We start from the raw sequence: 12,127 nt of genomic DNA, 5'->3' as shown, positions 1-12,127 counted from the left end.
TAACCCAGAAGCCAGCCACACCAATGTGTCAGAGGAAACGCTGTACACCTGGTGACAGTGTCAGCATTCACTACACCCAGCCCGCCACAGGGGTCCCTAGTGCATGATGGGACAAGGACATCCCTGCCGACCAAACCCTCCCTTAACCCAGACGACACTGGGCCGATTGTGCTTCGCCCCATGGGTCTCCCGATCACGACAGAGCCTGGACTTGAACCCAGAATCTCTAGTGGCACAGCTAGCACTGCCTTAGACCACTGTGCCACTCAGGAGGCCCTAGTTCCATGGGATTTTAATTACCACAGAGGGTCAGGACACCTTTTAGCTTCCCTTCTGAAAGACAGCACCTTATGCAGGGCAATGTTCACTTCACTGCTTTAGGGGCATTGGGATCTCCTTAGCCCTTCAACACCACTTCCAGCAGGTCTCCCATCCAGCCAGGACCCACCCTGTTTAGCTTCAAAAGCAAGCCAGCAGTGGGATGCAGGGTGGTATGCTGCTGGCTATAGAGGTCACACACAAGAGCACGCAATGAATGTCCACAAAAAAATACAAATAAAAAAAGAGACAGAGAAATGATTTCCCAAGTTGTTGTTGTTTATGTTGTTTGTGAGGTTAATGTTTTGTTCATCACACATCTCCTTGACTGTCTATTTTCAAACATCACCCATCTCCCAGACTGTCTATTTTCAGACATCACACATCTCCCAGACTGTCTATGTTCAGACATCACACATCTCCCAGACTGTCTATGTTCAGACATCACACATCTCCCAGACTGTCTATGTTCAGACATCACACATCTCCCAGGCTGTCTATGTTCAGACATCACACATCTCCCAGACTGTCTATGTTCAGACATCACACATCTCCCAGACTGTCTATGTTCAGACATCACACATCTCCCAGACTGTCTATGTTCAGACATCACACATCTCCCAGGCTGTCTATGTTCAGACATCACACATCTCCCAGACTGTCTATGTTCAGACATCACACATCTCCCAGACTGTCTATGTTCAGACATCACACATCTCCCAGACTGTCTATGTTCAGACATCACACATCTCCCAGACTGTCTATGTTCAGACATCACACATCTCCCAGACTGTCTATGTTCAGACATCACCCATCTCCCAGGCTGTCTATTTTCAGACATCACACATCTCCCAGACTGTCTATGTTCAGACATCACACATCTCCCAGACTGTCTATTTTCAGACATCACACATCTCCCAGACTGTCTATTTTCAGACATCACACATCTCCCAGACTGTCTATTTTCAGACATCACACATCTCCCAGGCTGTCTATTTTCAGACATCACACATCTCCCAGACTGTCTGTACATCGAAATTCCGCACCTCTCATCTGGTCTTCCATCCATTTGTTTAAGCTTTTGGAGATACTTTACCTTGGAGTTTATTTTTAATCCCAAATTAGAGTCTGACCACAAGCTGTGAGCCCAGTCTTCCATCAAGAGGAAGGCAGTACAGCGAGTTCTCACACCCTGCTTCCCTCCCTGTGTAGCGCTGCAAAGAAGAGACGGAAATATTCATTGCATCTAAACCTCAATTTGTCAACACTCTGTCTCTCTCGCTCACACACACACACACATAATTTACATACACAGCAGCAGCATCAGATGCATGCTTGCTTGTACCATTAATGTTTAATGCTAGGGTTACACAGATAGACATGCCTAGCTATGATGTGTATGGTCTGAAAGCAGAGTTAGCTGGTGTCGATACAAACATGAGTAATGTCGTGTCTCAACCAGCCCGTATCCGGATGTGCTTTACCATGTTTCCCTAATCCCCTACTGCATCTGCCTAAACACGCACACACACACACACACCGGCCTGAACGAATTGCCCCTCAGGGATTCATGAAGTTCTATTGCATATGGAGCCATGCCGCTGTGTATGTGTGCATGCTCGCTTTGTGTGTACCAACACATACAGCTGGGTTAACAATGTGCTACTGACGTCGTTCTCTTTATGTGGGTCCACTCAGAGACAGACGGAGAGAAAACATGTTAATGGAAGAAGGGAATAAACTGAGAGCATATGGTCTCTTTACTCATGCTGATTCATCTCACACAACTGGAGCTCCTCCGTGCTTCTCTGGGTCTTTATCCCATTCATTACACTGACTATCTATACTGAATGATCTGCCATGGCTGGAAGGGGGTAGAATGGGGCTAGCAGGCAAGTGGTATTGCTCGGATTAGTGAACTAAAAAGCATGCCGGGTTGTGTTGTTCTGATGGTCCAAAGGGGCTCCTGGTCCTCTGGCTGGGGACTTCAGCTATGTCCCAAATGTTACCCATTCCCATAGTTCTCTGGTCAAGTAGTACACTACATAGGTGATAGGGTGCAATTTGGGACGCACAATACTGTCCTCTTCCAGCTGGGTGGCGGTGATGAGATTTCCGCCAGCTTGTAAGCCTCAGCCATCCATTCATTAGCAGGTCTGAGGCAGCACCACCATACGGCACTGGGCTGTTTTACTACTGAAACAACCCACGATGTCGGGAACAAAAAGGGGTTTTGCTGTCTGACTACTGAAACAACTCACGATGTCGGGAACAGAAAGGGGTTGTGCTGTCTGACTACTGAAACAACTCACGGTGTCGGGAACAGAAAGGTGTTGTGCTGTCTGACTACTGAAACAACCCACGATGCCATGAACAGAAAGGGGGTTTGCTGTCTGACTACTGAAACAACCCACGATGTCGGGAACAGAAAGGGGTTGTGCTGTCTGACTACTGAAACGACCCACGATGTCAGTAACAGAAAGGGGTTGTGCTGTCTGACTACTGAAGTGACCCACAATGTCAGTAACAGAAAGGGGCTGTATTGTCTGACAACTGAAATGACCCACGATGTCAGTAACAGAAAGGGGTTGTGCTGACTGACTACTGAAACAACCCACGATGTCAGTAACAGAAAGGGGTTGTGCTGTCTGACTACTGAAACAACCCACAATGTCGGGAACAGAAAGGGGTTGTGCTGTCTGACTACTGAAACAACCCACAATGTCAGTAACAGAAAGGGGTTGTGCTGTCTGACTACTGAAACAACCCACGATGTCAGTAACAGAAAGGGGCTGTATTGTCTGACAACTGAAACGACCCACGATGTCAGTAACAGAAAGGGGTTGTGCTGTCTGACTACTGAAGTGACCCACAATGTCATTAACAGAAAGGGGCTGTATTGTCTGACAACTGAAATGACCCACAATGTCAGTAACAGAAAGGGGTTGTGCTGTCTGACTACTGAAATGACCCACGATGTCAGTAACAGAAAGGGGCTGTAATGTCTGACAACTGAAATGACTCACGATGTCAGTAACAGAAAGGTGTTGTGCTGACAGACTACTGAAACAACCCACAATGTCAGTAACAGAAAGGGGTTGTGCTGTCTGACTACTGAAACAACCCACGATGTCAGTAACAGAAAGGGGTTGTGCTGTCTAACTCCTGAAACAACCCACGATGTCAGTAACAGAAAGGGGTTGTGCTGTCTGACTACTGAAACAACCCACAATGTCGGGAACAGAAAGGGGTTGTGCTGTCTGACAACTGAAACAACCCACAATGTCGGGAACAGAAAGGGGTTGTGCTGTCTGACTATTGAAACAACCCACGATGTCGGGAACAGAAAGGGGTTGTGCTGTCTGACTACTGAAACAACCCACAATGTCGGGAACAGAAAGGGGTTGTGCTGTCTGACTACTGAAACAACCCACAATGTCAGTAACAGAAAGGGGTTGTGCTGTCTGACTACTGAAACAACCCACAATGTCAGTAACAGAAAGGGGCTGTATTGTCTGACAACTGAAACGACCCACGATGTCAGTAACAGAAAGGGGTTGTGCTGTCTGACTACTGAAGTGACCCACAATGTCATTAACAGAAAGGGGCTGTATTGTCTGACAACTGAAATGACCCACAATGTCAGTAACAGAAAGGGGTTGTGCTGTCTGACTACTGAAATGACCCACGATGTCAGTAACAGAAAGGGGCTGTAATGTCTGACAACTGAAATGACCCACGATGTCAGTAACAGAAAGGTGTTGTGCTGACAGACTACTGAAACAACCCACAATGTCAGTAACAGAAAGGGGTTGTGCTGTCTGACTACTGAAACAACCCACGATGTCAGTAACAGAAAGGGGTTGTGCTGTCTGACAACTGAAACAACCCACAATGTCGGGAACAGAAAGGGGTTGTGCTGTCTGACTATTGAAACAACCCACGATGTCGGGAACAGAAAGGGGTTGTGCTGTCTGACAACTGAAACAACCCACAATGTCGTGAACAGAAAGGGGTTGTGCTGTCTGACTATTGAAACAACCCACGATGTCGTGAACAGAAAGGGGCTGTGCTGTCTGACTACTGAAACAACCCACGATGTCGTGAACAGAAAGGGGCTGTGCTGTCTGACTACTGAAACAACCCACGATGTCAGTAACAGAAAGGGGTTGTGCTGTCTGACTACTGAAACAACCCACAATGTCGGGAACAGAAAGGGGTTGTGCTGTCTGACAACTGAAACAACCCACAATGTCGGGAACAGAAAGGGGTTGTGCTGTCTGACTATTGAAACAACCCACGATGTCGGGAACAGAAAGGGGTTGTGCTGTCTGACAACTGAAACAACCCACAATGTCGTGAACAGAAAGGGGTTGTGCTGTCTGACTATTGAAACAACCCACGATGTCGTGAACAGAAAGGGGCTGTGCTGTCTGACTACTGAAACAACCCACGATGTCGTGAACAGAAAGGGGCTGTGCTGTCTGACTACTGAAACAACCCACGATGTCGGGAACAGAAAGGGGTTGTGCTGTCTGACAACTGAAACAACCCACAATGTCGTGAACAGAAAGGGGTTGTGCTGTCTGACTATTGAAACAACCCACGATGTCGTGAACAGAAAGGGGCTGTGCTGTCTGACTACTGAAACAACCCACGATGTCGTGAACAGAAAGGGGCTGTGCTGTCTGACTACTGAAACAACCCACAATGTCGTGAACAGAAAGGGGCTGTGCTGTCTGACTACTGAAACAACCCACGATGTCGTGAACAGAAAGGGGCTGTGCTGTCTGACTACTGAAACAACCCACGATGTCGTGAACAGAAAGGGGCTGTGCTGTCTGACTACTGAAACAACCCACGATGGCGTGAACAGAAAGGGGCTGTGCTGTCTGACTACTGAAACAACCCACGATGGCGTGAACAGAAAGGGGTTGTGCTGTCTGACTACTGAAACAACCCACAATGTCGGGAACAGAAAGGGGTTGTGCTGTCTGACAACTGAAACAACCCACAATGTCGGGAACAGAAAGGGGTTGTGCTGTCTGACTATTGAAACAACCCACGATGTCGGGAACAGAAAGGGGTTGTGCTGTCTGACAACTGAAACAACCCACAATGTCGTGAACAGAAAGGGGTTGTGCTGTCTGACTATTGAAACAACCCACGATGTCGTGAACAGAAAGGGGCTGTGCTGTCTGACTACTGAAACAACCCACGATTTCGTGAACAGAAAGGGGCTGTGCTGTCTGACTACTGAAACAACCCACGATGTCGTGAACAGAAAGGGGCTGTGCTGTCTGACTACTGAAACAACCCACAATGTCGTGAACAGAAAGGGGCTGTGCTGTCTGACTACTGAAACAACCCACGATGTCGTGAACAGAAAGGGGCTGTGCTGTCTGACTACTGAAACAACCCGCGATGGCGTGAACAGAAAGGGGCTGTGCTGTCTGACTACTGAAACAACCCACGATGTCGTGAACAGAAAGGGGCTGTGCTGTCTGACTACTGAAACAACCCACGATGTCGTGAACAGAAAGGGGCTGTGCTGTCTGACTACTGAAACAACCCACGATGTCGTGAACAGAAAGGGGCTGTGCTGTCTGACTACTGAAACAACCCACGATGTCGTGAACAGAAAGGGGCTGTGCTGTCTGACTACTGAAACAACCCACAATGTCGTGAACAGAAAGGGGCTGTGCTGTCTGACTACTGAAACAACCCACGATGTCGTGAACAGAAAGGGGCTGTGCTGTCTGACTACTGAAACAACCCACGATGTCGTGAACAGAAAGGGGCTGTGCTGTCTGACTACTGAAACAACCCACGATGGCGTGAACAGAAAGGGGCTGTGCTGTCTGACTACTGAAACAACCCACGATGTCGGGAACAGAAAGGGGTTGTGCTGTCTGACAACTGAAACAACCCACAATGTCGTGAACAGAAAGGGGTTGTGCTGTCTGACTATTGAAACAACCCACGATGTCGTGAACAGAAAGGGGCTGTGCTGTCTGACTACTGAAACAACCCACGATGTCGTGAACAGAAAGGGGCTGTGCTGTCTGACTACTGAAACAACCCACGATGTCGTGAACAGAAAGGGGCTGTGCTGTCTGACTACTGAAACAACCCACAATGTCGTGAACAGAAAGGGGCTGTGCTGTCTGACTACTGAAACAACCCACGATGTCGTGAACAGAAAGGGGCTGTGCTGTCTGACTACTGAAACAACCCGCGATGGCGTGAACAGAAAGGGGCTGTGCTGTCTGACTACTGAAACAACCCACGATGTCGTGAACAGAAAGGGGCTGTGCTGTCTGACTACTGAAACAACCCACGATGTTGTGAACAGAAAGGGGCTGTGCTGTCTGACTACTGAAACAACCCACGATGTCGTGAACAGAAAGGGGCTGTGCTGTCTGACTACTGAAACAACCCACGATGTCGTGAACAGAAAGGGGCTGTGCTGTCTGACTACTGAAACAACCCACAATGTCGTGAACAGAAAGGGGCTGTGCTGTCTGACTACTGAAACAACCCACGATGTCGTGAACAGAAAGGGGCTGTGCTGTCTGACTACTGAAACAACCCACGATGTCGTGAACAGAAAGGGGCTGTGCTGTCTGACTACTGAAACAACCCACGATGGCGTGAACAGAAAGGGGCTGTGCTGTCTGACTACTGAAACAACCCACGATGTCGTGAACAGAAAGGGGCTGTGCTGTCTGACTACTGAAACAACCCACGATGTCGTGAACAGAAAGGGGCTGTGCTGTCTGACTACTGAAACAACCCACAATGTCGTGAACAGAAAGGGGCTGTGCTGTCTGACTACTGAAACAACCCACGATGTCGTGAACAGAAAGGGGCTGTGCTGTCTGACTACTGAAACAACCCGCGATGGCGTGAACAGAAAGGGGCTGTGCTGTCTGACTACTGAAACAACCCACGATGTCGTGAACAGAAAGGGGCTGTGCTGTCTGACTACTGAAACAACCCACGATGTCGTGAACAGAAAGGGGCTGTGCTGTCTGAGGTCAGGCGGTAGTAGAGATGCTGTGACTACTGAAACATCCCATGATGTCAGGAACGGAAAGGTGCTTCCGTTGGGACACATCTGCTCTACACGTCTGCTGTCTCATCCCACTCCCCATTGTCCAGTGTATAGCATCCTCTTCATCCTTCCATAGTAACATATATGACTGTTACTAGGATCTCCCTCATACCCACATGGCTTGGTTTATATCTTAACCTCAAGCTCAAGGTGTTGCTGCCACCACAGGTTGTCTCCAGCTCCCACTTTACGACCCCGGATTGTAACAGCAGCCCCTAAACACAGGAGGATGTATCCAAGGAGGGAACTCTCTCTCTCCCTGTGGTTACAGCGGGCTACAGCAGCCTCTAAACACAGGAGGATGTATCCAAGGAGGGAACTCTCTCTCCCTGTGGTTACAGCGGGCTACAGCAGCCTCTAAACACAGGAGGATGCATCCAAGGAGGGAACTCTCTCTCCCTGTGGTTACAGCGGGCTACAGCAGCCTCTAAACACAGGAGGATGCATCCAAGGAGGGAACTCTCTCTCCCTGTGGTTACAGCGGGCTACAGCAGCCTCTAAACACGGGAGGATGCATCCAAGGAGGGAACTCTCTCTCTCCCTGTGGTTACAGCGGGCTACAGCAGCCTCTAAACACAGGAGGATGCATCCAGGGGAGGGAACTCTCTCTCCCTGTGGTTACAGCGGGCTACAGCAGCCTCTAAACACAGGAGGATGCATCCAAGGAGGGAACTCTCTCTCCCTGTGGTTACAGCGGGCTACAGCAGACTCTAAAAACGGGAGGATGCATCCAAGGAGGGAACTCTCTCTCCCTGTGGTTACAGCGGGCTACAGCAGCCTCTAAACACGGGATTGGGCATCCAAGGAGGGAACTCTCTCTCTCCCTGTGGTTACAGCGGGCTACAGCAGCCTCTAAACACAGGAGGATGCATCCAAGGAGGGAACTCTCTCTCCCTGTGGTTACAGCGGGCTACAGCAGCCTCTAAACACGGGAGGATGCATCCAAGGAGGGAACTCTCTCTCTCCCTGTGGTTACAGCGGGCTACAGCAGCCTCTAAACACGGGAGGATGCATCCAAGGAGGGAACTCTCTCTCTCCCTGTGGTTACAGCGGGCTACAGCAGCCTCTAAACACGGGAGGATGCATCCAAGGAGGGAACTCTCTCTCCCTGTGGTTACAGCGGGCTACAGCAGCCTCTAAACACAGGAGGATGTATCCAAGGAGGGAACTCTCTCTCCCTGTGGTTACAGCGGGCTACAGCAGCCTCTAAACACGGGAGAATGCATCCAAGGAGGGAACTCTCTCTCCCTGTGGTTACAGCGGGCTACAGCAGCCTCTAAACACAGGAGGATGTATCCAAGGAGGGAACTCTCTCTCCCTGTGGTTACAGTGGGCTACAGCAGCCTCTAAACATGGGAGGATGTATCCAAGGAGGGAACTCTCTCTCCCTGTGGTTACAGCGGGCTACAGTATCCTCTAAACACAGGAGGATGTATCCAAGGAGGGAACTCTCTCTCTCCCTGTGGTTACAGCGGGCTACAGCAGCCTCTAAACACGGGAGGATGCATCCAGGAGGGAACTCTCTCTCTCCCTGTGGTTACAGTGGGCTACAGTATCCTCTAAACACAGGAGGATGTATCCAAGGAGGGAACTCTCTCTCCCTGTGGCTACAGCGAGCTACAGCAGCCCATCGATGGATTAGTTGTCAGAGCAGGACACTTATCTGATTGTCCTCCTCCTCCTCTGCCTCTCCTTTCTGTTAAGCCCTGATGTTGCCAAATAAATGCCAGAAGGAGGTTTTTAGGCAGGAAATTTCCATGTAAAACAGGACGCCAGCGAAAATCTCTTAAAGTGATGTTCCCAATAACTGTCAGTTGTAAATAAACACAGATCCTTCTACCTGATTTCAAATAAAATACTAGACCTATGGGTGATTATGCACAGTAAATAAAAGACACACTATGTCTATTTTCTATTTAAATATGTGGGAATAATCTACACTTTGTTTACAGTATGTGGGTCTCTGAGTGTGTGTGGGTCTCTGAGTACACCTATGTGAGAATGCTGTTCATTGACTACAGCTCAGCGTTCAACACCATAGTGCTCACTAAGCTCATCACTAAGCTAAGGACTCTGGGACTAAACACCTCCCTCTGCAACTGGTTCCTGGACTTCCTGGCGGGCCGCCCCGAGGCGGTAAGAGTAGGCAACAACACATTTGCCACGCTGATCCTCAACACTGGGGCCCCTCAGGGGTGTGTACTTAGTCCCCTCTTGTAATCCCTGTTCACCCAAGACTGCGTGGCCAAACACGACTCCAACACCATCATTAAGTTTGCTGACGACACAACAGTGGTAGGCCTGATCACCAACAATGATGAGACGGCCTATAGGGAGGTGGTCAGAGAACTGGCAGTGTGGTGCCAGGACAACAACCTATCCCTCAATGTGAGCAAGACAAAGGAGCTGATCGTGGACAACAGGAAAAGGAGGGCCGAACAGGCCCCCATTTACATCCATACATTTACATCGACGGGGCTGTTGTGGAGCTGGTCGAGAGTTTCAAGTTCCTTGGTGTCCACATCACCAACAAACTATCATGGTCCAAACATACCAAGACAATCATAAAGAGGGCACAACAAAACATTTTCCCCCTCGGGAGACTGAAAAGATTTGGAATGGGATCCTCAAAAGGTTATACAGCTGCACCATCGAGAGCATCCTGACTGGTTGCATCACCGCCTGGTATGGCAACTGCTCAGCATCTGACCATAAGGTGCTACAGGGGGTAACTCTTCTTAGAACTGCATTGTTGATTAAGGGCTTGTAAGTAAGCATTTCACTGTAAAGCCTACACTTGTTGTATTCGGCACATGTGCCAAATAAAGTTTGATTTGAGTTGAGTGTGTGTGTGGGTTTCTGAGTGTGTGTGTGTGGGTTTCTGAGTGTGTGTGTGTGGGTCTCTGAGTGTGTGTGGGCTGTGTTTGTGTGTTGATATGTGCGTTCCTGTGCTCTCTCTATTCTCCCCTCAAGAGAACGATGATGTGTTAGTTTTTCTCTGTGTTCATGTGTAAGTTCGTTATTCTGTGTTGATGTGTTACTTAGTTTTTCTCTGTGTTGATGTGTTAGTTTGTTTGCTCTGTGTTGATGTGTTAGTTAGTTTTTCTCTGTATTGATGTGTTAGTTCGTTTTTGTCTGTTGGTGTGTTAGTTCGTTTTTCTTTGTGTTGATGTGTGTGTTATTTTTTTCTCTATGTAAGTCGCTTTGGACAAAAGCGTCTGCTAAATGGGATATATTATTATTATTATTATGTAAGTGTTAGTTTTTTTCTCTGTGTTGATGTGTTAGTTAGTTTTTCTCTGTGTTGATGTGTTAGTTAGATTTTCTCTGTGTTGATGTGTTAGTTTAGTCTTTCTCTGTGTTGATGTGTGTATCTGTTCTGTCTCTCCCCCTTTCAGAGAAGGAGACATTCCTGAGTCCATTTATCCTGAGGGATCTGCTACCATCATCGTTGGGGAGTTACTACCGCTACACAGGATCTCTCACCAGCCCGCCCTGCAGCAAGGTGGTCGAGTGGATCGTCTTCTCCAGGCCCGTCTTACTCTCCCACTCACAGGTCAGTTACACATGCACATACACACACACACACACACACACACACACACATTTTGGGGAGTAAAACTGTATTCCCATTCAAAATACTATTTTCCCTAACCCTTAACCTAAATCCTAACTTTAACCCCAAACCCTAACCCTAACCCTTAAGCGTAAAATAGCATTTTAACAAATTCAGGTTTTGAAAAAAACTTTTGAAAACTTTTTCGTTTTTCTACCTTGTCAGGACATTCTGGGGACTTGTCAGGACATTCTGGGGACTTGTCAGGATATTCTGGGGACTTGTCAGGATATTCTGGGGACTTGTCAGGACATTCTGGGGACTTGTCAGGATATTCTGGGGACTTGTCAGGACATTCTGGGGACTTGTCAGGACATTCTGGGGACTTGTCAGGATATTCTGGGGACTTGTCAGGATATTCTGGGGACTTGTCAGGACATTCTGGGGACTTGTCAGGATATTCTGGGGACTTGTCAGGATATTCTGGGGACTTGTCAGGATATTCTGGGGACTTGTCAGGACATTCTGGGGACTTGTCAGGATATTCTGGGGACTTGTCAGGATATTCTGGGGACTTGTCAGGACATTCTGGGGACTTGTCAGGATATTCTGGGGACTTGTCAGGATATTCTGGGGACTTGTCAGGATATTCTGGGGACTTGTCAGGACATTCTGGGGACTTGTCAGGACATTCTGGGGACTTGTCAGGATATTCTGGGGACTTGTCAGGACATTCTGGGGACTTGTCAGGACATTCTGGGGACTTGTCAGGATATTCTGGGGACTTGTCAGGACATTCTGGGGACTTGTCAGGACATTCTGGGGACTTGTCAGGATATTCTGGGGACTTATCAGGACATTCTGGGGACTTGTCAGGATATTCTGGGGACTTGTCAGGACATTCTGGGGACTTGTCAGGACATTCTGGGGACTTGTCAGTATATTCTGGGGACTTGTCAGTATATTCTGGGGACTTGTCAGGACATTCTGGGGACTTGTCAGTATATTCTGGGGACTTGTCAGGATATTCTGGGGACTTGTCAGGACATTCTGGGGACTTGTCAGGACATTCTGGGGACTTGTCAGGACATTCTGGGGACTTGTCAGGACATTCTGGGGACTTGTCAGGATATTCT

The 12,127-nt window shown here is 48.5% G+C and overlaps 1 protein-coding gene across 1 annotated transcript in view; it reads left to right on the top strand.

Annotated features, from left to right (window-relative positions):
- Nucleotides 1-12,127, top strand: part of LOC135541706 (receptor-type tyrosine-protein phosphatase gamma-like) — a 257,842-nt gene that overhangs the window by 184,355 nt on the left and 61,360 nt on the right. Inside the window, exon 7 of the mRNA XM_064968018.1 lies at nucleotides 10,834-10,991. Coding sequence (XP_064824090.1) covers nucleotides 10,834-10,991 — 158 coding nt within the window. The remainder of the gene's footprint in view (nucleotides 1-10,833; nucleotides 10,992-12,127) is intronic.

Source organism: Oncorhynchus masou, chromosome 6 (assembly GCF_036934945.1).
Source record: "Oncorhynchus masou masou isolate Uvic2021 chromosome 6, UVic_Omas_1.1, whole genome shotgun sequence".
Taxonomy (NCBI): Eukaryota; Metazoa; Chordata; class Actinopteri; order Salmoniformes; family Salmonidae; genus Oncorhynchus; species Oncorhynchus masou.
Note: the sequence above shows the minus strand (reverse complement) of the source record. Positions and strands in the feature narration are given on the sequence as shown.